At 41.0% G+C, this 26,529-nt stretch overlaps 1 protein-coding gene across 1 annotated transcript in view; it reads right to left on the bottom strand.

Annotated features, from left to right (window-relative positions):
* The window catches only part of LOC129063733 (aromatase), a 29,789-nt gene extending 3,906 nt beyond the window's left edge, over positions 1–25,883 (bottom strand). The window contains exons 1-6 of the mRNA XM_054564796.1: positions 25,739–25,883; positions 24,779–24,929; positions 13,006–13,160; positions 6,058–6,234; positions 3,255–3,369; positions 199–313 (exon numbers count right to left, since the gene is read on the bottom strand). Of these exons, the coding sequence (XP_054420771.1) occupies positions 199–313; positions 3,255–3,369; positions 6,058–6,234; positions 13,006–13,160; positions 24,779–24,929; positions 25,739–25,883 (858 nt within the window). The remainder of the gene's footprint in view (positions 1–198; positions 314–3,254; positions 3,370–6,057; positions 6,235–13,005; positions 13,161–24,778; positions 24,930–25,738) is intronic.
* Between the last annotated feature and the right edge of the window lie 646 nt (positions 25,884–26,529).

The raw sequence follows: 26,529 nt of genomic DNA, 5'->3' as shown, positions 1-26,529 counted from the left end.
AGCTTCAGTCATAAAGGTTGGTTTTAACTAGAATGTCTAATGAATGGGCCATTTGAGTTGGACATTATAGAAGACCTGGAGCAGATACTTAAAAGCAGAAATATACAACATGATCACAAGAGGAAATCTTAACACACTTATACCCAAACAGTCAAACACATTTGTTGTGCATGAAGTATGGTTAGCTCAGGTCAGTACCTCGGCAAAAATCAGCTCAGTGGCAAAATCCAGACAGCTTTCCAGTTTGTCTGCTGTGGAAATCCTGTGTCTTTTTTCTTCTATCAGAATTTCCATGGTATCTTTCAAATCCTTGCTGGAAAAGAAAAAGTGAAACTATAATCTGTCTGGACTCAATTAAGACATGTAGAAAAATGGATTCATTTGCCATTTGTTTAGATAAAATTAACCTGCTTTAATTAAAACCATTAGTGCTTATGAATAACTGAATTTATACTTAATTCTTCACAAATACCCTTAAATTACATATACATTATACTTCATGTTAAGGAACTAGAGTGTCTAGGTATGGATAACAAAATCAAGGCTGTAACCTCTATTTAAGGGTTAAAAACTGGTTCCAAAAGCTAAGTCCAATCATGTTTTCTTATTTTTTATTTGGCCAGTGCAGTGTATAAACGAAAAAACCAAAACCCAAACCAAAACCATTGAATGTCTTTAGTGGGGACCTGCACTTTCCAGTTTGTCATGGGCACCTCCATTTTCTGTTGACTATGTCCACCCAACCCACTTTTATCTGCCTGGCCCTCAAGACTATTGGGTTTGAGATTTCTGTTCTACCCAGTAAACTCAAGTGTCTGTTTATTAATCTTGATATTTATTCTCACACCTTGCAGTGTCTGCCACATAATAAACACTAAGTAAATATTTGTTGAATCAATGAATGGCTGAATAAATGTGTATAGGTATTTTGACAGTGTCGGGGAGTGACGAGCTCTTTGGACAAAGGGTCGAGTTCTAGACCAGGTTGTTCTCTTTCTACATAACCTACTGTAAGTCTCTGAGCCTTATGTATCTTTTAAAGTAAAGGGATTAGACTAGATGAGTGATGAGGCCACCTTGAGATCTGTTATTCTTGGCTTTGTCTTTAAGTGTATGTGTTCGTCGGTAAGTGTGTTTTTCCCCAATCTCAGGGGACAATATTCTGTATTATATTAAATGTAATACAAACACTTATGTAAGGTATTCTGTGACTGAAAAGCCTTACCCTTGCCAAAATAAAAAGTAGAGAACAACATTGCTGTATTAAAAGAAGCAAAAATATAAAATTAAATAAGGATGGGAGTAGATGTTTGAGGATCCTTTTCATAGGTATATTTTCATAGGTATATTTTTTAAAGTATTAGCATGATAAAGATGAATACTGTATGATCTCACTTATATATGGAATCTTAAAAAAAAAGAAAAAAGAAAAAAGAAACCTGAGCTCATAGATAACAGAACAGACTGAGAGTTGCCAGGGGTGGGGGGATGGACAAATGGATGAAGGTGGTCAAAAGGTGTAAATTTTCAGTTATAAAGTAATCAAGTCCTGGGGTTGTAATGTACACCATGATGACTGTAAATAATAAAGAATACCATATTGCAGACCTGAAAGTTATCAAGAGAAAAAAAGAAAAAAGAAAGTTGTTAAGAGAGAGAGTAGATCCTAAAATTTCTGATCACAAGAAAAACAGTTATATCATCTATGGTGACAGGTGTTCATTGGATTTATTGTGATGATCATTTTGCAATATCCCTTTGTTGTACACCTAAAACTAATATAATGTTATATGTCAATTATACCTCAATAAAAATATTGACATTACTGCAAGGGCATAGAGGGGAAGAACTTAAAGGATTTCTCTGGGTCTTTATTGCTCTATGACATAAGAGATATAAACTAGTGCACACACCATTGACAAATGTTATATATAGAGAAAATGTTGCTAAGCTATTTCTACAGAAACCTAAGAGAAACTGTTATACAGTCTCATGCAATAAGTTTCTATGGGCCTGCTGGCCAAGACCAAAGCTAAACTAATAACCAAGAACCATGACCAAATCTTATTTCAGTGAAATGATGAATCCTTTATGTCATTAATTCAAGTCACAATAAACTCTGGTAGAAATGAAATGAAATGTATAAAAGGGTCTCCAAACATCTATCTAATACTCATTAACCATATGAAAATATATAAAGCAACATCAAGTTGGCTTCCTCCCTAGAGACTATTCCTATTGAATTTAAAAATACAGAAACAGGATAAAGTTGGGTCTTCAAAAAAGTTTGAAAACTTTTAGAAATGGAGGATTTAAGGTGGTCAAGAACATATGGGGAAAATATGAACAGAGGGGAAGGGAAAACTAATGTATTTAGTGTCTACTGTGGCCCAGGCTCTGTGTTAATTTTCTTCCATATAGGATCTCATCAACTTACCTCTCCACTTTGGAAGTCATGGGGTTGTTTTGTTATTTTTTCTTAACTTTAAATAACTTCTCAAGTTCATTTAGTTACTAAGTGGTAGGGACAGGCTACAAACCACATCTCTTTGCCTCTAGATCCCATGGGCTTTTCCACTGGTGATTACAGAGTGGGCAGGCAGTGCTTAATGGCCGGCTACTTACACTAAAAAATCCCATTGATTACCTAAGGCCATTGGATATTTGTCCAGTTTTCTGCTATACTAGCCTAAGACCAAAGCAAAACCATTTAATGATGGTTTCAGAACCCCTGAAAGATGCAAAAATCTACATCTAAAAAACAAAAATAAAAAACCATACATTTTATTGAAGTTCATTATGTTCATTATGAAAAAATTTCTTTTGAAACTCTCAGTTCCTACAAGTTGAATTAAGTTAAATTTACTCAGAAGCAATACAATTATAAAATGATTCCATGTTTCCATTTTTCTGACATGCGAAGAGAATTTTGATAGATAACAATGACATGTTCAGCCAACTCTTCTTTTCAACTCAAAATACACTGCAATGTTTTAGTTGCAGATATGGAGTTCTCAGACAACCCACTTGGCCCCGTTGTTGAGAAGGTGCCCTGGCCAAAGTCTTCCTTTACTCTCTGGTCCAGCTACATTCAGCCAAATTGATGTAGAAAGTGTTACATCAGCAACCTAATCAACATCTCCCTTGTGGGCTCTAGTGAGCAGAGAACTTGCTGAAGAGGCCAACAATAGCAAAGACACAAAGAAAAAACAATCCAATCTCATGGACAAATTTTCCAAACTTGTGTTACTTACACAGACTTTTCATACTTTTTGTAGAGCCAAGAAATCTTAAAGAAGATGTCTGGTTTGAGAAGGAGAGCTTGCCACGCCTCAAAATAACCTTGGATTTTACCTACGATGTCACTTTCTAGAAAAACAAACAAATAGCAGTTGAACAAAAACGAGCCCAAAAAGAGTACTCTGAGCGGAAAAGATACCTACCGGTCTGGAGTTCTAAGCTAGGCAAGGTTCCCCCTTCAGTGGGCATTCTAGCCACATTATTGCCACTAGACAAATCAACACTAATTTATTCTGCTTGACGTCTAAACTGGCTGAGCTGATCAAAGATTCAAAGATTTGCCAGTTTTCAACTTTGTGCTGGAGACACAGCCTAGAATCTCACATGCTGAGATTCTCTGAGTCTCTGGCTGAGCCTCCATGTCACTCCTGTTTTTTTTGGACAGTGGGGAATAAAAGGGACATTAGTAATTATGGCTGTTGTGGCCTCAGTTCTGGTACCTGGGGCAGGGAGGAGGGGGCGGCGGGCAGTGAGCCCTGCCACTCTCCTGTTAGGCAGCCAGCAGCCACATTTTAACTTCATTTGGTGTTGGGTAAGCAGAGCCATTAAGTGAATAATTTACTTGGAGTATGTACCTAATTAATAGCTTTTAATTGTATTCTCACCTCATAGTGCTTTATTCATATTTTTTGCCATCACACTCATTACATAGCTTTCATATTTATATTCCGTTCAGAATGTACAAGTCATTTTAGTATCTTCAATGCCTTGTCTTGAGCCTCATGTATAGTCAACTCTTCATAAGTGTTTTTTAATTAAATTGAAAATTGAGGGCAGAGAAAACCCCTGCTTTTTCTGAATTATACAATAGGGAAGGGAACACATTATTTTCAACTGCTAAATACCAGCCACTGTGCAAGATGCTTTGCAAAAGAGACTTCATTTGATCCTTACAGTCTTGCTAGGAGAGTGAAAGTGTCATCATTTGGCAGATGAAGAAACTGCAGTTCATGGAAATTGAGAAGCTTGCCTGACTCCATGCAGCCAATGTGGCAAGCAGGCCCTTGGGGTGGAGCCCAGTTTTGCCCCACTTCAGGGCAATGTCCCTTTCTTTTCATTGCTCTGGGTCTCTTAGACAAAGAATTTAGCAAGGACTGGGTGAGGAGAAAGGAAATAAAATAACTCTGCATGACTCATGCAGGTTCTTAACATCATAGTCAGTATCCAAAAGTTAACAGAGACATTTACAATTCCCTTTACATGATCCTTCCTAAGAATCAGGGCTAGCAGGGAACCAAGGAGCAAGGACCTATAAAATATGTACTTGCCTAGCCTGAGGAAAGATGTGTCTAGAACAGGCAAGCTGGGGTTGGAGCCTCTGCGTGAAAGGGGATCAGGCAAGAGGGTGTGACTCAAATTCCTCACAGTGAATGGAAGTTCCCATCCAAATGGCAATCAGATGAGGTTTCTGTGGTTCTTGTGAGGAGTAAAGAGCAGGGAAGATGAGGCAAAGAGAGCTGAGAAAAGAAGGGGAGGGCTTAGAGCTTGTCTATTTGTCCAAATATGGACAGTTAGGCAGCAGGTGTTAGAGCTCAGCTGGTTTGTTCTGATGACCACAGTGCGTTCCCTCCTCTCTGTGTGGAGCCTGTGGCCTTACCTCATTTAGGCGTACAGGCAGATGTCTTCTCTACAGAGGCCTTCCCTGACCCAGCTCTCCACAAGAGCCACGTCCACTCCCACGGACCACCCCTCTTCATTTACTATCTCCTTGCCCTGCTTTGTTTTTTCTTCAAATGACTTTTTATCATTTAATATATTATAGGCAAAATAATATTACTTGTTATATAGTACAAGTGTGTGTGTGTGTGTGTGTGTGTATAAATAAATAAATATTTATTTGTTTACTGCCTGTATATCACGGAAATATAGACTCCCTGAAGGCAGGGACTTTGCCTTCTTCACTGCTCTATCCTCAGAACCCTATAATAGTTTCTGCATAAAGAGGCAATCAATAACTATATGCTAAATAAATGTATGAATCAATGAACACTGCTAGAAATTAATTCAGGAAAAATTGTATGAAGCTAGGCAACAGCAAAATGGAATTAATCCCAGTGATTAATGTTTGTTTTTAGGTGGTGGTAGAATTGCATGTATGTGTTTTAATGTTTGTTCCTATAGTATAATGAGGAAAGTAGCATCTTAAGTAAGACAAATTGCCAGGGTTGTTAAAAATGCTTAATGGCCATCTATATGTAAAGCAACTTCTTATGCTCTTTGGTACATGGTAGATAGTAAATTAATGGTAGCTCTCATCATTGATTCCTGCATCAGCAAGCAGCACTATCATCATCGTGCAGACAGTCAAAATTTTCATACTTAGAGCTTTGAGGGAGGGGTGTGTTTGTATATCTACACATGGAAGTGTGTGTATATATGTATGTGTGTGTGTGTATGTATATATCATGCCCCAAAAGAATGGCTGAAAATGCTTAAATATATCTGTTTGGAGGGGGAGTATATTAACGACCAATCAAACTGATCACATTTATTGAGTTTTGGCTGTGGGTAGAATTCTATTTCCTAGAGCAATGAAAAGAGATACAAAATAAATAGATGGTCCCCTACTTTACAGAAATGTGTACCTTATAAGTGAACAAGGCAGACACACTAGGAAAAAATCTTGGGAAATCTTAGAGATGTTGGAAGAAAAACAATGTAGAAAACAGCATATTTTCACTTGAGTCTACTCTTCCTCTCATCCCTTTGATCAATAAATGGCAGAATGTTAAGTCATAAGAATGAAGGTTTCGGTACCATCCAAGGGGATCCCCAGGAAGAGCATGTTGGACGTGTCCACCATAATGCGCCTCATGAGGGTCAGCACGTCGAGAGCGCCCAACTCATTTCTGACTTCCTCCAATCTGTCCAGATGCTTTATGACAGATTCAGCACAAATTGTCACCATGCGCACGAGGCCGGGGCCCGACAAAGCTGAAGGGAACACATCAGAGAGTGAGCCATCCTGAACTCCGGGACACACACATACAATCAAGTGCTTTTGTTTTTTTTCCTGTTTTGGAGCTTAATCATCCACAATTTTTTACTCAATAACTGGGTGAAATTTTTCATATGCTTTTTTATAATTTTCTTTATTCTCCTAATTTTCTATAAGAGTGTATTGCCTTTCTTGTTAAAAATGAATGATTTTTTAAAATAAACTATTCAAAATTAAACTTTTCTTCATGCTCTGGCATATCATTTGTAAAATTGCAAGTGAAACATTTAGTACTTTGGTCACAAATACAAATCAGTGTTTTTTTCGTATTTATGGTATGTATTTTTCCTCTAAAGAAGGTTTGGATTTGTTTAAGGTGATACTTAATTTTATGTTTCAACAGGCAGCAGGATATTGCTACAGAACTAGTCAAATTGGACCTTAACTATTTCATATAAGGTGCTTCCTTTTTCATTGTAGTTTTTATGTTTAAAATGTTACTCTTATACATTACCAAAAGTGCCCTTCTCTTTATTTTGGTTTCTCTTCAAACTACTTCCAGATTTATTTTACTCCACCAGTGTCGTAACAGCTAAGGAATTCTTTGTTTGCTTAGCAGTATTCCCCACTGGACTGGGACTCCTTTAAGGGCAGTGACAACCTCCCATGAGCACTATATTTAGAGTCCACAGTGCATACTGGCCCTCAAAACATATTTGTCAAATGGAGGAATGAATGAATGAATGGATGGATGAATGAATGAATGAATGCAAGAAAACAGGTAGAGTAGACTGGCCTCTGATCTCACCCTTTGCTCTGCTCCTGACCATCTGGACGGCTAGTGGCTTCTGATGGTAGGTGGTCTATCTTGAGAGTTTAACTCTTAAAGTTCCCCTTTTTCTCTTTGTTCTAAGTTTAAGCTTTAGAGTAATCCCTCTTTTTTGTATATTTTTTACTATCCAGACTTGCTGTTAAAGTCAGAGTCCTTGAAATGCAAGAGAAAATACTGGGGAATTTTGTAGGCATATTTCTCTCTTAAAAAACAAATCAGCTGCAGAACCCACTGAAGGCAGACTTTGCAAATTAAGGAAGAAGGCCTAGTGAGTGGTCCTAGACTCTTAAGATTTCTACTCATATGTAAAAAGAAAGTTTGGGTTGGTGTCATACTTCCAGACTGTAGGAAGGACTTGGAAGATAGGAGAGGCCAGGACGCTGTTCCCTGGGTGATAGTCACATCTACAAGTGGGACAAATAATTCCTTAATGACTCAACACTTTGCCTGCAAGCATTGATTTTGAAATGGTTTTCTCCCAGGCTGATGTATGATCTGCCTCTATGTCCAAGAGCTTGAAGCCAAATTTCAAACATATAAACAAAATGTAATTGCTGATAGGTAGTGGTTTGATGTAGATATGACTTTAATTTTTGCAATTTTCTCAAGTTTATCCAGATTTTAAAAAAGAAATTGAGCAATTAATCAGTAATTGAGCAAGTAACTCTCAATATAGACAACTCTCTTGGCAGTTTCAGGAAACGCGAGCTATTTCTTGGCTCTCCCACTTCTTCCCTCAGTATGGGCTTTGCCTAAGTTGAACTTAACTATTTCTCCATAGACACACCCAGTGAGTCAATGCCTTTATTATTACTATTTAAGATACTAAAACCTATCCCAAACTTTCTACTATATCAAAAAAACCAACAAGAAGTCCAACTCTAAAAGGAAATTCATCAAGAAATGTTTAGGGCTCTCACTGATTATTGATAATGTCACAAGCAGCAGAGGATTTTCAATAAACAATTAGCCCTCTATTTTTGGCATTTCATTTGGATATACTTTTGTAATGTTTTCAGTAGAAAATCTGATTTTCCACTTCTGTCCGAGATGGAGACATAGGTAGATACACTTAGCCTGTTTGCACAACCAAAAGGAGAACAATAACAAATTTAAAAACCAAAAATAACCAGAACTGCCAGAAAATCTAACTGTATGGAAGTCTGACAACCAAGTTCTTAAAGAAAAAAAATTCACCCAGACCTGGGCGGGGGGGGGGGGGCATGGGCAGCGAGGGCGAAGAGGATGTGGGGCCAGGTGGTGGCTAGAGGACCAGGTGGGCGAGGTGGTGGCTGGTGGACCAGGCAGTCCCACATTTGCACGTGAATAAACCAAGAGGAACGACAGGAGAGCAAGAGAGAACACGCAATCCAGGGTTCCAGTGCAGGAAAAGAAAGCCTCAGCCTCAGAACCTCTGGCTGTAGAAACCTGTGGGGATTGTGGTGGTGGGAGAAACTCCTAGCCTCACGGGAGAGTTCCATGGAGAGACCCACAGGTATCTAGAATGTACACAAACCCACCCACCCTGGAATCAGCTCTAGAAGGGCCCAATTTGCTTGTGGGTAGTGGGAAAAGTGACTGAAAGCCTGCCAAGAGCCAAGCAAGTGGCATTGTTCCCTCTTGGACCCCTCCCCCATGCACAGCATCACACCACAGTGACCTGGGTTGCCCTGCCCTGGAGAATACATAAGGCTCTGCCCCTTCCAATGTAACAGGCACAATGAAACAAAGAAATCTGGCCCAAATGAAAGAGCAGATCAAAGCTCCAAAAACAGAATAAGTGATGAAGGGATAGCCAACCTATCAGATGAACAGTCCAAAACACTGGTAATCAGGATGCTCACAGAAATGACGGAGTATGGCCGCAAAATGAAGGAAAAAATGAAGGCTATGCAAAGTGAAAGAAAGAAAAATATACAGGAAACCAACAGTGAAGGGAAGGAAACTGGGACTCAAATCAACGATTTGGAGCAGAAGGAAAAGATAAACATTCAACCAGAACAGAATGAAGAAACAAGAATTCAAAAAGATGAGGAGAGGCTTAGGAACCTCCAGGACAACTTGAAACATTCCAACATCTGAATCATAGGGGTGCCAGAAGCAGAAGAGGAAGAGCAAGAAATTGAAAACTTATTTGAAAAAATAATGAATGAGAACTTCCCCAATCTAGTGAAGGAAATAGACTTCCAGGAGTCCCAAAGAAATTGGAGCTCAGGGAGACCCAGGGAAGCACACACCAAGGCACATCCTAATTACATTACCCAGGATGAAAGATGAGGAGAGAATCTTAAAAGCAGCAAGAGAAAAGGCGACAGTTACCTACAAAGGAGTGTCTATGAGACTATCAGCTGATTTCTCAAAAGAAACCTTACAGGCAAGAAGGGGCTGGAAAGAAGTATTCAAAGTCATGAAAGGCAAGGACCTACATCCAAGATTACTCTATCCAGCAAAGCTATCATTTAGAATGGAAGAACAGATAAAGTGCTTTTCAAGAAAGGTCAAGTTAAAGGAGTTCATTATCACCCAGCCCTTATTATATGAAATGTTAAAATGTTAAAGGGACTTATCTAAGAAAAAGAAGATCAAAAACTATGAACAGTAAAATGACAACAACCTCACAACTATCAACAACTGAACCTAAAAAAAAAAAAAAAGACAACTAAGCAAACAACTAGAATAGGAACAGAATCACAGAAATGGAGGTCAGAGGGGAGAAGGAGAGGGAGAATGGGGGAAAAGGTACAGGGAATAAGAAGCATAACTGGTAGGTACAAAACAGACAGGTGGAGATTAAGAATAGTATAGGAAATGGAGAAGCCAAAGAACTTATATGTACAACTCATGGACATGAACTTAGGGTAGGGAGGGAATCTTGGTGGGAGGGGGGTGCAGGGTGGAGGGGAATAAAGTGGAGGAAAAAACAGAAAAACTGTAATAGCATAATCAATAAAATATATTTTTAAAAAGAAGGAAAAAAATCTGATCTTCCATACATGGGACTAATCTACAAAAGTCACAAAGATTTTTTTTATTAATTTACAAGGACTGTGAATTCTAGTCTTTTAACGTCTCTTACGTCAGTACTCTCCTCCCATCCATCCTGTGTCTCTACTGTAGCTCTTAACTGTTCTCACTGCTCACAGTCATGCTTCCTTCCTATTAGTCACTCACTCTGCTACTGGAGCAGACTTTCTAACACACAAATATGTTTATGTCACCCTGCTTAAAATCTTGAATGATTTCCTGCAACCTCTGAGACACACTCAGCTACTTGCCTTGGCGCAGGGGTCTTTGGTGGCTGGCCCTGTGGCTTCCCCTTGGCCTTATACCTTGCATGGATATGTGCAGGCATGTATCCATTGCGACATCCAAGGGCCCACTTACAGTTCCTTGGACAGGGCATGCTAATCTATCCTTTTCTGCCTTGGAGTATCCTGTTTTTCCCTCCTGTGGAATGTGTCCTTATCACCCTTTCTTCAAATAGGCAGTTTTTACCTTCTCTGAAAACTCACCATAAGCATATACTCCTCTGAAAATCCTCCCCTGACCTCTCAGAGTGCTTTAGATGACCCACTGGTCTGTGCTCTGTGCACTCTGCACACCCCTCTACCAGAACACATCACTGAGGATGGTATCTGGTGAAGTATAGAGCTTCCACTCTGCTCCCTCCCCATTATAAATTCCTTGAGGGCAGGACCATATCTTGTTTCTCATTGTGTTCTGGGCACCTAGTTCAATTATGTGAAGACAGTAGTTTGTTAAACAAGTGGATGAATTTAGAGATTCTATTAATTCTTGCATGTCAGAATAGATAAGAAAGGTATATGATAGTTTATTGTTCCTAAATACTAATTCACATATTCCTAATACAGCTGGACCAAATGACAAAGTAAAATGAAACTTACATTTCTGTAGGATCTTACAGCATTATTTAATTTATTCTTCATACTAACTCTAGAATTCAAGTTCTATAGTGCTTACTACTTTTTTTGGATAAGGAAACTGAAGCTCAGAGAGGCTGAGTGACTTGTCCAAGGTCATATGGCTAGTAAAGTGGCAGAGCTGGGAATCAAATTCACAGCCCATAATCCTGAAGCCTGTACTCTTTTCATTAATCTTTTCTGCAGTTGTGTCAGGCATAAGAGGGTTTATCTGCCCCAATATGAATAGTAGGCAGAGGGATAGTTCCTTAAAGTTGTCCAGGCCCTAATCCCTGGAACTTATTAATGTGTTACCTTACATGGAAAAGGGGACTTGGCAAATATTAAAATTAAAGACCTTGAGATGGGGAGACTATTGTGGATTATCTGGGTGGGCCTGCTCACTCTGTAAGTCCTTAAAAACCAAGAACTTTTCTCAGCTGAGGTCAGAGTCAGAAAGATATGTGATGACAGAAGGGTGGCTCAGAGAGATGTGGTATAAAAACGACTCAACCCACTGTTGCTGACTTTGAAGACAGAGGAAGGGGCCACAAGCCAAACAATGTGAATGGCCTCTGAGGCTGGAAAATGCAAAGAAACAGATCCTCCCCTAGAGCCTCCAGAAAGAAACACAGCCCAGCCAATACCTTGGTCTGAGCACAGTGAGACCCATGTCAGACCTTACATGCAGAACTGTAAGACAATGTGTTGTATTAAGCCACTAAGTTTGTGACAATATGTTACAGCACCAATAGGAAACTAATACCATAGGGTCCCAGTGGAGTTGTGCTGAGTCTTGGTAATGAGCAACTCTGCAGAGGGGAACCGGCCCCCAGTGGAAACAGGCATGGCTTTTCCCTGTCTCAGCAGCCACGCGGGAGGCATCTACATTCACTACCACTTTCCCCAGGCTGACTGGGGAAAGAACGTTGACAGTGCACAGTCAGACCTAAAATCTACCTACCCCAGTTCCCCACCACTGGCAACATTTCCAAGGCATGATTACATTCCTTGATGTTAATGTCAAAGTCTGCTCATGTAAAAGTCTCCAACAGCTTCATTTCCAGCAGAATATCGTAAAGGAGGAACTCACTAGATAAGGAAGCTTGGGATCTAGTCTCTGCTCATCCATTACTCTCTATGTTGGACAAAAATCATAACCTCCCTAGGACTGTAAACTTCAACTACAAAACTCAGAGGCTGGATGAGGTGACATATACTGTCATTCCCAGTTCTAAGATTCTCTCTTTTATTCACAAATTGTTTTCTGTTAAAACATCTGGGATGTCAGTCAATGATTCAACAGACATGTTGTTTGCTATGTTTAAATTAAACATATGGCAGATACACTCAATTCTTTATTTTATTTTTATTTATTTTTTAAAAAGATTTTATTTATTTTTAGAGAGAGGGCAACTGAGGGAGAAAAAGAGGGAGAGAAACATCAATGTGTGGTTGCCTCTCATGCGCACTCTGTTGGGGACTGACCCACAACCCAGGCGTGTGCCCTAGACTGGGAATCAAACCGGTGACCCTTAGGTTCACAGGCTGGCGTTCAGTCCACTGAGCCACACCAGCCAGGGCTCAATTCTATTTTTTGTTCATTCGTTTTTAATGATCCTAAGTTTAAAGCTCCATGTCTTCTTTACGTCCATGAAATTGCTTTGTGTATTAACAGGAGGAACAGAATTTGCGGTGATTAAAAATGTAGCCTCTGGGGTTGTCTGTTGGGCTAACATTTACTAATGTTGGAATCACGGACAAGTTGGTTAACCTCTTTTTGCCTCAGTTTTCTCATCTATAAAGTGTAGCTGATTAGAGTATTTTACCACCTGGGGTTTCTATAGAATTAAAATATCAAGTGTTTAGAACAGTGCCTACTATATAGTAAATATATAGTGCATATTAGCTCAGATCATTATTTCAAAAGTGTGAAGCAGCAGAATTTAAGAATGATTTCCAAAAAACGGGCACATTCCTAGACAAGAGCAGAATGTAGCCTGGCACCTGATTACCTTTTATAAAGAAAGGACGAACCACTTTCCAGACATCTGGGTTATTGTTAAATATTATGCCATTTTCATGCATGCCGATGCACTGCAACCCAAGTTTGCTGCCGAATCGGGAGATGTAGTGATTGTGCTTCATTATGTGGCACATACTTGAGGACCTGCAGAGAAAGCAAGCCTTGGTGTTAATTTTTAAGGGTCAGAAGAATTCCTGGTGATGATTTTGACTACCAGGTAGTTCTCTTAGCTAATGCATGTTGATCTAACTGCCATGCATGATTTCTAGGATTCATATTGAAAAAGCACTTCTGTTAGCATAAGGACATCTCTCTCCAGTTGAAACATTTCTATTTACTGACTCTCTGTTTCAGCATCAGGAACATAGAGCACGCGCACACACACATCATTTCTTATTTTCCTTTCTTCTCTCACTCCCAAGTCATCAAACTATTACTCAAGCCACCAAGATATTGGGGTCAGAGCTGCAAGGCTGTTAAGAAGCTTGAATCCTCCGTACCCCCAGAGTCCTGAGAGCCTCCAGCCCCCCAGTTACTGTACGGTTCCCCTCCGGGCACTCTGCCCCTGCAGGAGCGATCCTCACAGTCAGGGGTGGCCAGAATTGCTGAAGTCTTCTTCAGTGTGGAACCAGCAATAAGCCTAGAGTCTCTAATCAGATCTGACCCTCCAGTGAGGTATCACTCTGGGCTTGAAGGATATTTCCTGGGCACCCCTGGCCCCCGGCTTGGCTAGCTGGGCTGGTCCTGGCAGGCTGTCTGTGGTGGTGACAGTAGCTGTCTCGGGGCTGTGCATTCTATCAGGACTTATCAGGGTCTCTAGGGTTACAGAGTTCTCCCAGGATAGAGGACATGGGGAGACATTAGATAGCTCTTGATATAGCAGTGGCGGGACCTTACCAATAACCAGGCTTCCTCAAACTTCTCGGCTTCTCCTCCTCTATTCCACCTACATCCCCACTACCATGCTCAGCTTTTCAGGCCTGGGAAGATCCTTCAGAAAAAGTGGGAAGGAAAAGGCAGGTCCTTCTGTCTCTCTCCTCCCCACCCATTTCCTTCTCTAGGAGCTGCTTCCTGTCCTCACCTGCTCGTCTCATTTGGGCATGACAAAACACCAAGAGTTTTAAAATGTTATAAAATTCTGGGAAGAGGTACAAGAGAGTATGGCATGGGGGATAGATAGTGATGGAAGGAGACTTGACTTGGGGTGGTGAACACACTATAATATACAGATGATGTATTATAGAATTGTACACCTGAAATCTATATAATTTTACTAACCAACATCACCCCAATACAGTCAAACAAAAGGAAAAAATAAAAAATAATAATGAAATAAAATAAAATAGTAGAATTCTACCTGAAGGAGTCATAGGGATCTACACATGTGAAGAGAGTGTTATCTTTTAGAACAGCAATATGGAATTCTTCTGTAGAGAGAGACTCATGAAAAGATGTTTAATTAAGGCTGCTTAGCCGTGACTGGTGTGGTTCAGTGGGTTGAGTGCTGGCCTGTGAACCAAAAGGTCGCTGATTCAGTTCCCAGTCAGGGCACATGTCTAAGTGATGGGCAGGTCCACAGTTGGGGGCATGAGAGAGGCAGCCAATCAATGTTTCTCTCACACATTGATGTTTCTCTCCCTCTTTTTCTCCCTTCCTTCCCCTCTCTCTAAAAATAAATAAATAACATCTTTAAAAAGAAAAAAGAGTGCTTAGCTGTTAACCTATGGTACTGGAAAGATCATTGAAATAAGTTAACTAATTTCAAAATCAAAAGGATAAAGGACGACAGGACAATTGTTCTCTTTAGGCTAAACGGTAGGGTGGGTTTATTGGGTGGGAGTGCAAGCAGCCCAGGAGGGACAAGCGCTGGGAGGAACGCTGTGTGTGTGAGGGTTCGGGGGAAGGAGAGGACTCTTGGGAGACAAGACGTCTGTTGGGAACTTATGAAGTTGAGAACTGTGGGGTAGATGTCATAAATTCTTTTTTTCATCTGCCAAGAGAAAAATTAAGAAATGCTGTGGGTGACTGCATTTTCTCTGGAAAGGAGCTGAGGTTGGAAAATAGGTTAGTGCAGGGCCCCGAGAGAAACAGGCTGCCGGACGGGGGCTCAGGGACAGCTGTGGCCATGGACAGCGTGGGTCAGGACACCGGAATCGAAGTTGACATGAGTTAATGGTCTATGTGGCTAACCCTCGGTCTGGTGAGTAAGCGGAGGGTGTGAAGATAGAGGGGATGATATTTATCAGAGGATAGAGAAGACAATAAGCAGGACACGTGGTGTTCGTAGGGCCATTGTTTGCATGAATGTCAATATTGTATTGTAGGCATAAACCAGACACAAACACCACTTGGAGAAATCAAATGAGGTTATGTAAAGGATCTGAAAAAAAGTCAGTGCAGTGAGGATACGAGGCAGACAAAACAGGGCAGAAAGAGGTGCAGGTAGCCAGACCCCAAAATCCTCACTGACAGGGCTGCATGGTTATGGCTGAGTGAGTGAGTAGAGAGAGGTCACACCTCAGCTATCTCCTTCCGCAGCCAAGTCTTGTTATATATAAATCTGGAGCGTGCTGCCTCTGAGTTATGGAGCTCTCAGCCAGAGGACCCCAGAGTGGTGCTCAGGCACAAACCAGGTCTCATTTGTCACCCACCGCCTCTGATGCTAACAAAGCATGTTCCAAGTCTGTTACTCAGACTCCTCTGAGAGGCATGGCGACAGGCTCTTCAAATTACAAGGCCTATATCATAGTATTTATATGTGGACAACACGGCCAAATGCAAATTTCCAACAAAATGTAAGCATAAGCAGGCTTACTTCTCTCCATATATTTTTCTACAACTTCAAAAAATTCCCACATGAGCCCTGGCTAGTGTGGCTCCATGGATTGAGTGCCAGCTTGTGAATCAAAGAGTCGCTGGTTCGATTCTCAGTCAGGGCACATGCCTGAGTTGTAGACCAGGTCCCCAGTTAGGGGGGCACAAGAGGCAACCACACATTGATGTTTCTCTCCCTCTCTCCCTCCCCTCTCTCTAAAAATAAATAAATAAAATCTTTAAAAACTTTTTCCACATGAGTATATTCAAACTGATAGCCATATTTTCTGGAGATAGTGAGAAAAAGGGAGCAGGGTTTGGGAATTTTAAAAAAGGCAGAGTAGTTTTCTGCAGTGCACCTATGGGAGACATGAAGACATGATGGACAAACTGCCATTAGCCTGTAGTTCAGTTATGTGAACAGGGCAGCAGCCAAGCCCACGTGTGTGCTCTGGGGGGGATCTGCCACAGGCAGCTAAAGTGATACAGCTCTTGACTTTCGGGCTTGAGAACTAAACTGCACATGTCCCAAAGTCAAGTTAAAATAGATGTCCCGCAGCTTTTTCCACCCGAGGATTATAAATTATGCCATGTTTCTGACACCAGAATGGAGTTCAAAGTCAGAGATCTTAAAATTGGAAAGGAATTGCACTTTTGAACAGAGGAATAGAAAGAAAATGTCCACATTATTGCAAGAAAGCAACATGTATTTATAAATATCTCTTTGCTGTTACAAAAGAGGGCAAACCTGGATGTTTTCTGGTGTGCTGGGGGTAGAAGATGGAAAGTAATTGCACGGTGCACCATTGTGCAAATTCAAGAGACATAAAATATCATTATGCTATCTTCACTTTAGACACGGTCACTGATTTTTTTAAAATTTTGTTGAACTAAACATATTTATTCAAGTTTTTATGTGTTAAACTTTGGTTCTTCCTGCTCACTTGTCCGCTGAAAACTCTGTTCCTCAGCTGCAAATTCTCCTACCATAATAAAGGGTTTTCTGAACAGGCAGCCCAGTACTTGCACTGAGCTGGAGTGGCCATCTCCACACCTGTTCCTCCCTTTCAAAGTTGACACTCGGCTCCTAAGAGGATGACTTTGCCTTGGTGAGGTGGTTTAGTTAATGCCTGAGAAAAACACATTCTCATAGGAGACATTGGGCCAAAGGAACTCTGTGCTGGCTGAGTAGATTAAGCTGTGGGCTAAGTATTAGCTAAACCCTCACATTTGTGATGGACTCTATAGTCCTAGTTAAACTTTAAAAGAAAGCCCCTGAAATAATGGCAGTACCAAGAAATGAAAACAGAATTATTATATGAAGTCTGTATTAAGTAAAATATTCTCTTCTTTTGATTCCAGATAATATTGAATCAAATGATCTGAATTTTAGATAAGTTTCCCTCTCCCTAGAGACAAAAACAAAAACAAAAATCCAGATGCTTCTGTTTATATTCCAGGGAATTAATTTGACTGACAAACAGCTAAAATTTTGTCCTCTATAGAAAAATCATGCTATAGAGAAGACTGAAATTCTTATTTCAGTTTTTCTTACCATCCCCTATACCTTGATCCATAATTAGAGCGGGAAGTATATTTGTATATTCTTTATTCACAAATTTGTATTTACAAATTTTTAGTGCTTAGAAGACAATCAGGACACTCTTTTTCTGCTCTGACCCCCAGAGATTTTGTATACTGCATTAACCACATTGGCCTGTCCACTTATTTTGAGGAATTACTAGTCAATTTAAAAAAAGGGAAGAAGCAGCCCCAAACTGAAACCCAACTGAATGTTAATAAAGACCCAACTTTTTCAAGGAACATATAGCAAGGACTCATGGACAAAACCAAAGGGGAAGAGTTGAGGGAGGGAGGGAGGGAGGGAGGGAGGGGGCAAGGGAAAGTGGTGAGTGGTAGGCAGAGACAAATGTATTTGAAAAAATAAATTAATTAATTAAAAAAAAAAAGACCTAACTTTTAAAATCAATGTGTCCTTTAGGGGGCAGCAGTATCTCAGTTATTTTGAGTCAGAGGCTCAGCCTTGGCAAAGGACAAAGCTGCTAGGACTGAAGTGATAGAGCGAGCCAAGCGTGACCAGCTGGCCGACTAGCAACTTCAACCGGGTCTTTTATCAAAAGCAGGCCAGCTTTATCAAACCAGAGAGAATTGGAAAAGTGAAGAAGAGAAGGCTGGTGAAGAACAGGGAACCCAGGGCCAGAGCTCTCCGGGCACTCAGGGGCACGGCAGAGACGATGTCCCGCTCCTTGTGCACACACACTGTAAAGCCAGTTGAGGGAGACGTTGTACTGACTTTTTGGGAGCGTAAGGATTTCTCATCTTGAGGAGAGACTGAGGGAGTCCCCAAGCTCAGAAGGGATAGTGAGTGGGTGGCATAAGTTGTCTGGTAACTGGTGTCATTGTCCTCTTTTAAATGTAACTAAAGTCAAAAGATACCTTCAAAAATAGAAAACCTATTGTCTATTCAAAATGGATAGGAGACAGGAGGTAAGTTTGTAAGTGGTGAGGAAGCCACTCCCCCTGTTCTGAGTTTAATGGACTCACGTGGTTGTGGCCAGGTTCAAGAGTGAGGAGTATTAGAAATACGGACAATTAATGGAATAATTGGTCCCCAACATTTACAAACGCTTGCCTTGTTTAGACCTATTCTGTGCCTAAGGTTTATGTTCCATCGATCCTATCACCTTTTTACTGTCCTTTGCTCTTCTAATATCCTCACTTACCCAGCTTAAAAACTGGAATTGTTGCAGGAGAAAAAATATCTTTTTAACAGAGAGATCTGACTGTACCACCCTAGCCAAGTGATCATATTTAGTATCATTAATAGTGGGACCTTTCCTTATCTCTTGATGTGAAGCAGTATGAAGTGCCCATACTACTAAGGAAGTATTGTTACAAACATATTTAACTGAATCTAATTAAACCTTCAGACCTAATTTTCAGTTTAAAAGAAATACAGGGAATAGGGAAATATGTTACGACACCATAATGAAATAATGTGAGAAATTCAGAATGTGGAGCATCCTACAAGACAACTGACCTGGTCTCTTCAAAAAGATCAATGCCATGGCCAGAGGTGATGGGGGCGGGGAGGGGACGGAATGGGAGGACTGCTCTTTTAACTTTCCTGTTCATTTGAACTTTTTCTCACTAGAAAGTCTGAGAAACTATGTTATTGCCTATCATTAAAATCACTCCCTTCCATGCATCCTCAACTTCCTTGACCCTCTCCTTACTTTCTCATTGTTGCCTAGTTACCTCAACCCTGGCTAAATCCAGTTCTTAGCCTGCCCTGTGCTTATACCAGGCCGCTGAATGGTGCTGGGAACACCGCCCCCCACCCCCCTCATACACACAACCTGCTGCCAGGTCTCAGTTTAAGTTAAGTGGGCCCTTAGTGCAGCTGACAGTTCTGCATTTCTCCAGCCCATTCACTCACTCACGCTTCTAGATGACTATTATATCCTGCCTCCTCTCTCTTAAATGTTCCACTTCCTTCCTGCTCAGTCACAGCTAAAGACTTTATTTCCAATTTTACTAAGAAAACAGAAGCAACGAAAATCTCTGCAAGCTCCACCCACTAGGATCTGTCGACCATATAGTCGACCTTCCCTTCTGTTTCTCTGGATGAAACTCCTACGTTATGGCAAACTGCTTGGAAAAGTTATTGAAACCTGCTGCCTCCAATTCTTCTGCCCCCCCATCCCCACAATACCCCAATCTCTACTCCAGTCAGACTTTTCCCTCCACCACTCCCTCACCCCACCATGGTCTTGTCAAGGTCACCCATGACCTCCCTATTGATCTAAATGCAACATTCAAATCTCTGTATTCACATGGCATGGTTGACAATTCCCTCTTCTCTGATACGTGTTTGTCATCTGGCTTTCAGACCACCATACTCTCTTGGTTTACCTTTCTCTAGCTAGCCTCCTTTGCTAGGTTCTGACCATGGTGGAGGGTCTTGTGGACCTCAAGAAGAAATATATCTGCCAAGAAGGACTCCTTGTGGTTAACTGGGCCCAAAATTCATAATCAGAGACTAGCAGCCATTGTTTTCATGTTAACTGCATTATCAGGGAAAAGCCACAAACTGAGCTGCCAAGCCCCCTGCTCTGTGTTCCTACTCACGGGACCGAACCTTATGAAGGAGTTACTGGAATCATATTTTGACCAATGGACTGAGACATGCCCCATCCAGTCAGAGCTGCATGGCTTTCTCCCTCATTTCCGTAGGTTTTTATATTCTCATTTGCATCTTTACCAACCACTGAAAGCAGCTCCACAATGCCAGTCAGGATGAGCTATTCCAGGCAATCAGGAACCAGTGCTATTTGAACCAATCAAGTGAGGCAAATTTGGATTTCTCATTTGCATAAAATGAATCAATCAGGGACCAGGGTGGGCACTTTGTTTAGTGGGCCTCCCCTTTGCCTTAGAGGAGCACACTTTCAGTTTCCATGGGAGGCCGCCTTTTCCTGGTTTGCAAACTATGTATCTGAGTAAGTTTAATCCTGTCCCCACACCACAGTCTGGGGACTCCTGTTGGCATTGGATGGTGACAGTGAAGTGCTGTTGGCAGTCTGCAGGCTCAGACCTCGCTTCTCAAAACATCCCACGGAAGTGTCTACTAGACATGTCAAGGCAAAATGTCTGAAATTGGATCAATCCTGATTTCTCCCCATCCCGAAGCTGTTCCGCCTGTCTCAGGTAACTCAGTGTCTTCATTCTTCCTGGTATTCAGGCAAAAACCTTGACTCTCACACCCAATGTTCAATCTGATAGCACCTGTGGGCTTTGCCTTCAAAATATACCCAGAATTTCACCTCATTACCTTATCACTCTATCGTTCTCATCTGGACCAGCCCCCACCATTTCTTGCCTAACTACTTTTTTTGTACCCATCCCTTGTCCCTTTATCATCTCTTCCTAACAGAGAAGCCAGAATGAGTCAGATATGTCACTCTTCTGCTTAAACGTCTTAATGGTTTTCCATCTCAGTCAGAGTAAAAGCCAGAGTTGTTGCAATGGCCTGCAAGGCCCAGCAAGATTGGGTATCCTAGTCCCTCTCTAGCCTCATCGCCACTCCCCGTCCACTAGCCATACTGGTATCCCACCTCAGTGCCTTTGCATTTGCTGTCCCTTCTGTCTGGAGTGTTTTTACTCTGAGTTTCTGCACAGCCTTCTCCCTCACTTCCTTTACAGGTCATTATCTTCTCAGTGGGGCCTGCCTTGACCACCTATTTACATTGTGCTCCCATCCTTACAACAGGCCCTCTCGATTCCCCTTCCCTACTTTAATTTTCTATATAGCACATATCTACCTGATAATATTGTGAGCAACCATCTGGTTTGCCTGGGATGTCCCAGTTTTAGCACTGAAAGTCTCACATCCTGGGAAACCCATGGTCCCAGGCAAACAGATGGTTGTTCACCCTACTGATACACTGTACATTTTACTTGGTTATTTTTGGTATATTAACAATATGACTATATTTTTCTATGACTGTAGGGATTTTTTGGCTGATTTGTTCATGATACCCGGTATACATAGTAAATTCTCAATAAATATTTATTTAATGAATATGTGGAGAGCTGATAATGACTATAAGTTAGGGTCATCCAGTATTTAGTATATCGTAAATTCTCAATATGTTTAAAGGATAAATGAATAAATTCCCTGTAAATTTATACATATTAAAACATGTACTACTATAACCCTAATTGGTAGGTTAATTGCTAACATATATGCAAATATGACCCTAATTAGCATGTCAGTTATTAATTCTGCCTTATGGATGCTAGCCACATTCTTTTTTTTGTATTCATGATGAAAAATAATATACAGAAACCATATAGTATCATGCATAACTTCTGTAGGCCCTCATTAATTCAGCACGTACCTGCTCTGGGGATTGTGCGTACTTTATCTACAGATGACTAGATGGACCTTCCCCGAAAGCCCAGAGCTGCTCAGGCCACATCCCAGCAGCTCTCATGCCTGACCCCCCAACCCCACACCCTTCTCTGATGTTCTGCATCCCTCACCACTCAGGACTAAACCAGTTGGAAGAGTTGGACCATAATCTCTACACAGTTATAATGATTACAGATCTCAAACTTTTCAAAAGAGCCCTGGCTGTGTGGCTCAGTGGATTGAGTGCTTACCGGAGAACTGAAAGGTTGTGGGTTCAATTCCCAGTCAGGGCACATGCCTGGATTGCAGGCCAGGTCCCCAGCTGGGGTTGTGCAACCGATAGATGTTTCTCTCCTCCTCTTTCTCCCTCCCTTCCCCTCTTTATAAATAAATAAATAAAGCCTTTAAAAAAAACAAAAGAAAAAAGATCTGGCAAACTATTCAAAGAAAATAAAAAGCTTTCTGAGGCCCAATGGGGTCTTTTTTAAGAGGTACAGATAGTCCTGGAAGAGACCTGAAGAACAGCCGAGGAAAGGAGATGGGGACAAACATGTCCTATTCCTACAGGGGGGTTCAGCCCTTAACAAAATTGAGTGGCTCAGAAGCAATGAAAAAGAACACAAAGACTCCAACCAGTGAAAAGCCCATGAGGACAGGGTAGTGAAAGAACTGCGAGAGCTGGGGGAAGGGCAGGATGGGTTGTGTCCACTTCTCCAGCGTGAATCAGCACCTGCCTTGGTCAGATCGCTAAGGTGACTTTCCCAAGTCAGAGGGCAGGGTGGTCAGATACCACCTGCCCCTCACTGTAATGAGGGTCCTACTTCAGGAACTGGCTTTGGGCTTGCCGGGAATTTATCCAGTGGTTTAAGCATTTAGAATCTGAGAGTGATTTCTATTCTGGCCTCCTGGTCCTTTCTGGCATACATCACTCTTCACTCCAGGTCTAGTCTTAACAATGCCACCACCTGAGCTAGACCTGAGGGTAACACAGTAAGACAAAACCCCACTCCAACTCCACTTAGCTGTTTCCTTTAGCCCAGGGAAAGGCCTCTCTGCTCTGGAAGCATCTTACCTTCTCTCCTCTCTCAAGCTCCCCGGCACATTGGAATCACCTGGAGAGCTCTGCGCTTCACCTGTCTGCTGGGGGAAATAGGTGGCAAGGAAGGCAGACACTGCCTTGAGGGCTGGAGGGCAGCTTGCTGTGCCAGGGGAGGTAAGAGCAGGAGCAAATGTCCCAGTCCCTCAGGCCCAAATGTCATCAGTCCCAGGACATTTTTTGAGATGGCAGTCAGTTGCAAAAGTGGGTAAAGTATTGATTTTTAAAATGAGAACATATCAAATTCATTTATATTTGGCTTACCAAAGTTCAGTAACCCAAGACAAGTGAAATCCAAGAGTAGTTGTGGTCCAGCCATGAGGGCGTGGTTCTCAAACTTGAATGTGCCTCAAAAATCACCTGGAGAGCTTGTGAAAACACATCAGTGGGCCCCACCCCCAGACTTTCTTATTTAGTGAGGCAGGGTGGGACCCAAGAATGTACCTTTCTAATAAGGTCCCAGGTATGTTGATGCACTGGTGGTGTGACCACGTTTTGAGAACCATTGCATTAGAGTGGTTTCACAATAAACCTAGTGAAATGACATTCCTACCTAAAGCTGTTTATTCTTAGTTTATAAACATGGTCTGCCTCAAAAGTGCAACGACGCCAAACTTCAGAAACAGAAAAAACCCAGGCAAAAATTGAGATGTTAGATTGGTCTGAAATAATGTTACGGGATAGTTCAAAATATTTGGAAGGATAGCACATTTTTCTCCCTCACTTCCTTCTTTCATGTAGTTGGTTCAAAGAATAGGGCTTTAAGGGTACCATGGTATTTGATGAAATAATGAATGTAATCTTGGCCTGAAAAAAATTAAGGTAGTTTCCAGAAATATTTCATTATACTTTTGGGCGATAGTCTATATATCCAAACAAATAATTCTAATAAATCAGTAAAACACCCTGGTCAGCCTTAGTTTGTGGGTGAAGCCCCATTAGGGATTATAAATGTAAAAATTCACTAACGAGACAGTGTTGGCAAATAGTTTTGTTAAAAACCTAGTTAAGATAGCTGAAAGTCTAGTCAAAGATGCTCTCTCTAAAATTCTCCATTTTCTGTGATTACTAAATAAGAAAACTAGTATTTCACAAAGTTAGTTCTATAAAATCAATGCTTATCTGGTTAACCCTCCAGTGAATTCAACCTGCTAAAGTTATTATTTCTTTTAATAGGCAGTCTTGTTCCTGCTCTACTTAGGATCACCCAGCTAGGACACTGGCATGCAATCATAAATAGGGTGGCATCATGCGGATGGCTTGTTTTCCTGCTGTCTGCCCTTCTAAAAGTGTCCAGCAGCCTGGCATTAGAAACACACTAACAAACTGGTACAGGCAGATTTTTGTTTCAGGCATGTTTTTTATTTCTTTATTTCTTTCTTTATTTATTTTTAGAGAGAGGGGAAGAGAGGGAGAAGAACATTGATGTGAGAGAGAAACATCAGTCACTTGCCTCTTGTGTGAGCCCCAACCGGGGACAAACCCTCAACCCAGGCATGTGCTCTGCAGGGGAATTGAGTTGGCAACCTTTTGCTTTGTGGGATGACACCACTTGTAGGGATAAGACCAAAATCTTGGGAAAGTAGAAAAGATAATGTCTCTTTCTAAAGTATGTTTTGTCAAAACCAAACCATCTGGATTCTGCACATTCTTTAATTAGAGAGATTTTGAATACTATTTACCCAGCTCTCCCAGATTTCTTTACCTATGTATCTCTTTCTTCAGCAAAGCCCATTATTTCACTTGTTTACAGCATTAGAATGCTCACTAGGAATGCCTCCCTTTCACTAAAGTGGTACGATATAGCCTTAGGAACAAAGATGTCAAGATATCAAAATAATTTTGTTTGTTTGTTTGTGACTAGGAAAGACCCCAGCTTTTACTTTAAAGAGAGGGCTCTATTAACAGACTTACTTGCTGATAATGAGTGTTTCCTCACCACATATCCACACTCTCATGAATTCCCCATACATCTTGTTGTAGTAGTTGCAGGCACTGCCAATCCCCATCCACAGGAACCGCAGGTGGGAAATGAGGGGCCCAATTCCCATGCAATAGCCAGGACCTAGGAGAATGATCGAATCACAATCAGCATTCCAGTGACACCAAAAAGAGCAACTGTTTTGTGTCACTGCTTTCCTTGTTCTTTTATATCTAAGTGTTCTTTCACATCTTCTGATGTGTATCTGTGAATCACTTTAAAATTTTTTTTAAAAATAAACCAATAAGCTTAACTAGAAGCTGTCTACCCCTCCATGAAAAAAAAAACTAATTCATTGTCTACACCATAGTAATTCCATTTGATCTCAGTCATTTCAGTCTGAATCCACAGGGTGCGTGTCCAATATTTTCTTGCCATGTTAAATGGTGTCAATGAGTTTCAAATATAAGTCAATCAGTCTGTCTAGTTGCAAGCATAGAAACCAGGAAAAGTGACAAGCTGACAAATCTGTTTGGCTGCATAGTTTTGTCTGAAAACTTTTGGTTTAAACCCCCCAGTTAACCTAATGGGTGGGTTAGAATTAAGTTGTAGTTTTAGCGTAATCTTTTTAACTATGAGAAACATGGTCTGCAAAGATAATGTCCAAAGAACATCCATATTTTTTTTTTCCTTCAGAAAGGACTCAGTTTAAGAAAAGAATCTGAAGAAGTACAGAGTAGAAGGGATTATCTAATATATTTTTAAATTACTTTCATTTAAAATGTGCAAATAATTGGTATAAAATTTTTCGCCTGAGTCTTCATTTGCTAACTTTGTCATGGGCTTCAGCCATCTCCCCAGGTTTGCTCTGCATCTTTTACAAATTTTTCTCTATATGGACCAAAAGCTGAAGTAAACAATCCCCTCAGATACAAAACTAAATGATGACTTACCTGGGATCGAGGAGGTGTCCTCATAATTCCAAACCAAAAGAAGAAACCCAGTGAGCAGCAGGATCGGCATGGTAGCAACAGGCCCAGCTTTGGGCACCACGCTGGTGATGTTATACTGCACTGGGTTCAGCATTTCCAAAACCATATTGTGTTCCTCAGTCTCAGGGGAAGCGAGCTAAAGTCCTGTGGAAATCAAAGAGGCTGAAAAATTTGAGGACTCCCGTTGTTTCAGAGGATGCTATATTGTAGAGAGTTGTCCTTTGTTTTATAATGTGATTGGACACTTTGGATAAATGACTCATGGGGACAAGTCAAAACAAACTTGACGTGCAGCATTTCTGACCTTGATAGAGTCTCAGGTTCATTTTGACGCTTGGACTGATAGAACCTTATCATCTTGCCCTTGAGTGGGTAGAGTGACTAAAGTTCCAATTAAAGACAAATTTATTATCAAAATACAAGAATATGAAGTTCATTCCAGAGGTGGAGTTATTCTGTGACTTCATTAGCAGATTTTGTTTAGGTAATCTTTTTCCCTTGCAACCAAATCAATTTTAAAAATGCAATCCCCAACACCCTTCCTTATTCAAAATTACTTTCCTCAAAGAATAGGCTTCTTGGTCATAGTGAGGCATCCTCAGAGACCCTCCCCCCAACCCCCACCAACATTAGATTGTCTATTGAATTCATTGGGATTCACCCAGGACAAGTGAGACTTAAGATCTCTTGCATCACAGGCTGGGTTAAACACTGTTCATGGGGGCCAATGTCAGTGAGGATGGAGGCAGCGA

This window comes from Pteronotus mesoamericanus, unplaced genomic scaffold, assembly GCF_021234165.1.
Source record: "Pteronotus mesoamericanus isolate MK-2021 breed Mesoamerican mustached bat unplaced genomic scaffold, CSHL_Meso_final contig_164, whole genome shotgun sequence".
NCBI classification, from domain to species: Eukaryota; Metazoa; Chordata; class Mammalia; order Chiroptera; family Mormoopidae; genus Pteronotus; species Pteronotus mesoamericanus.
This window is presented reverse-complemented; position numbering and strand designations above follow the sequence as displayed.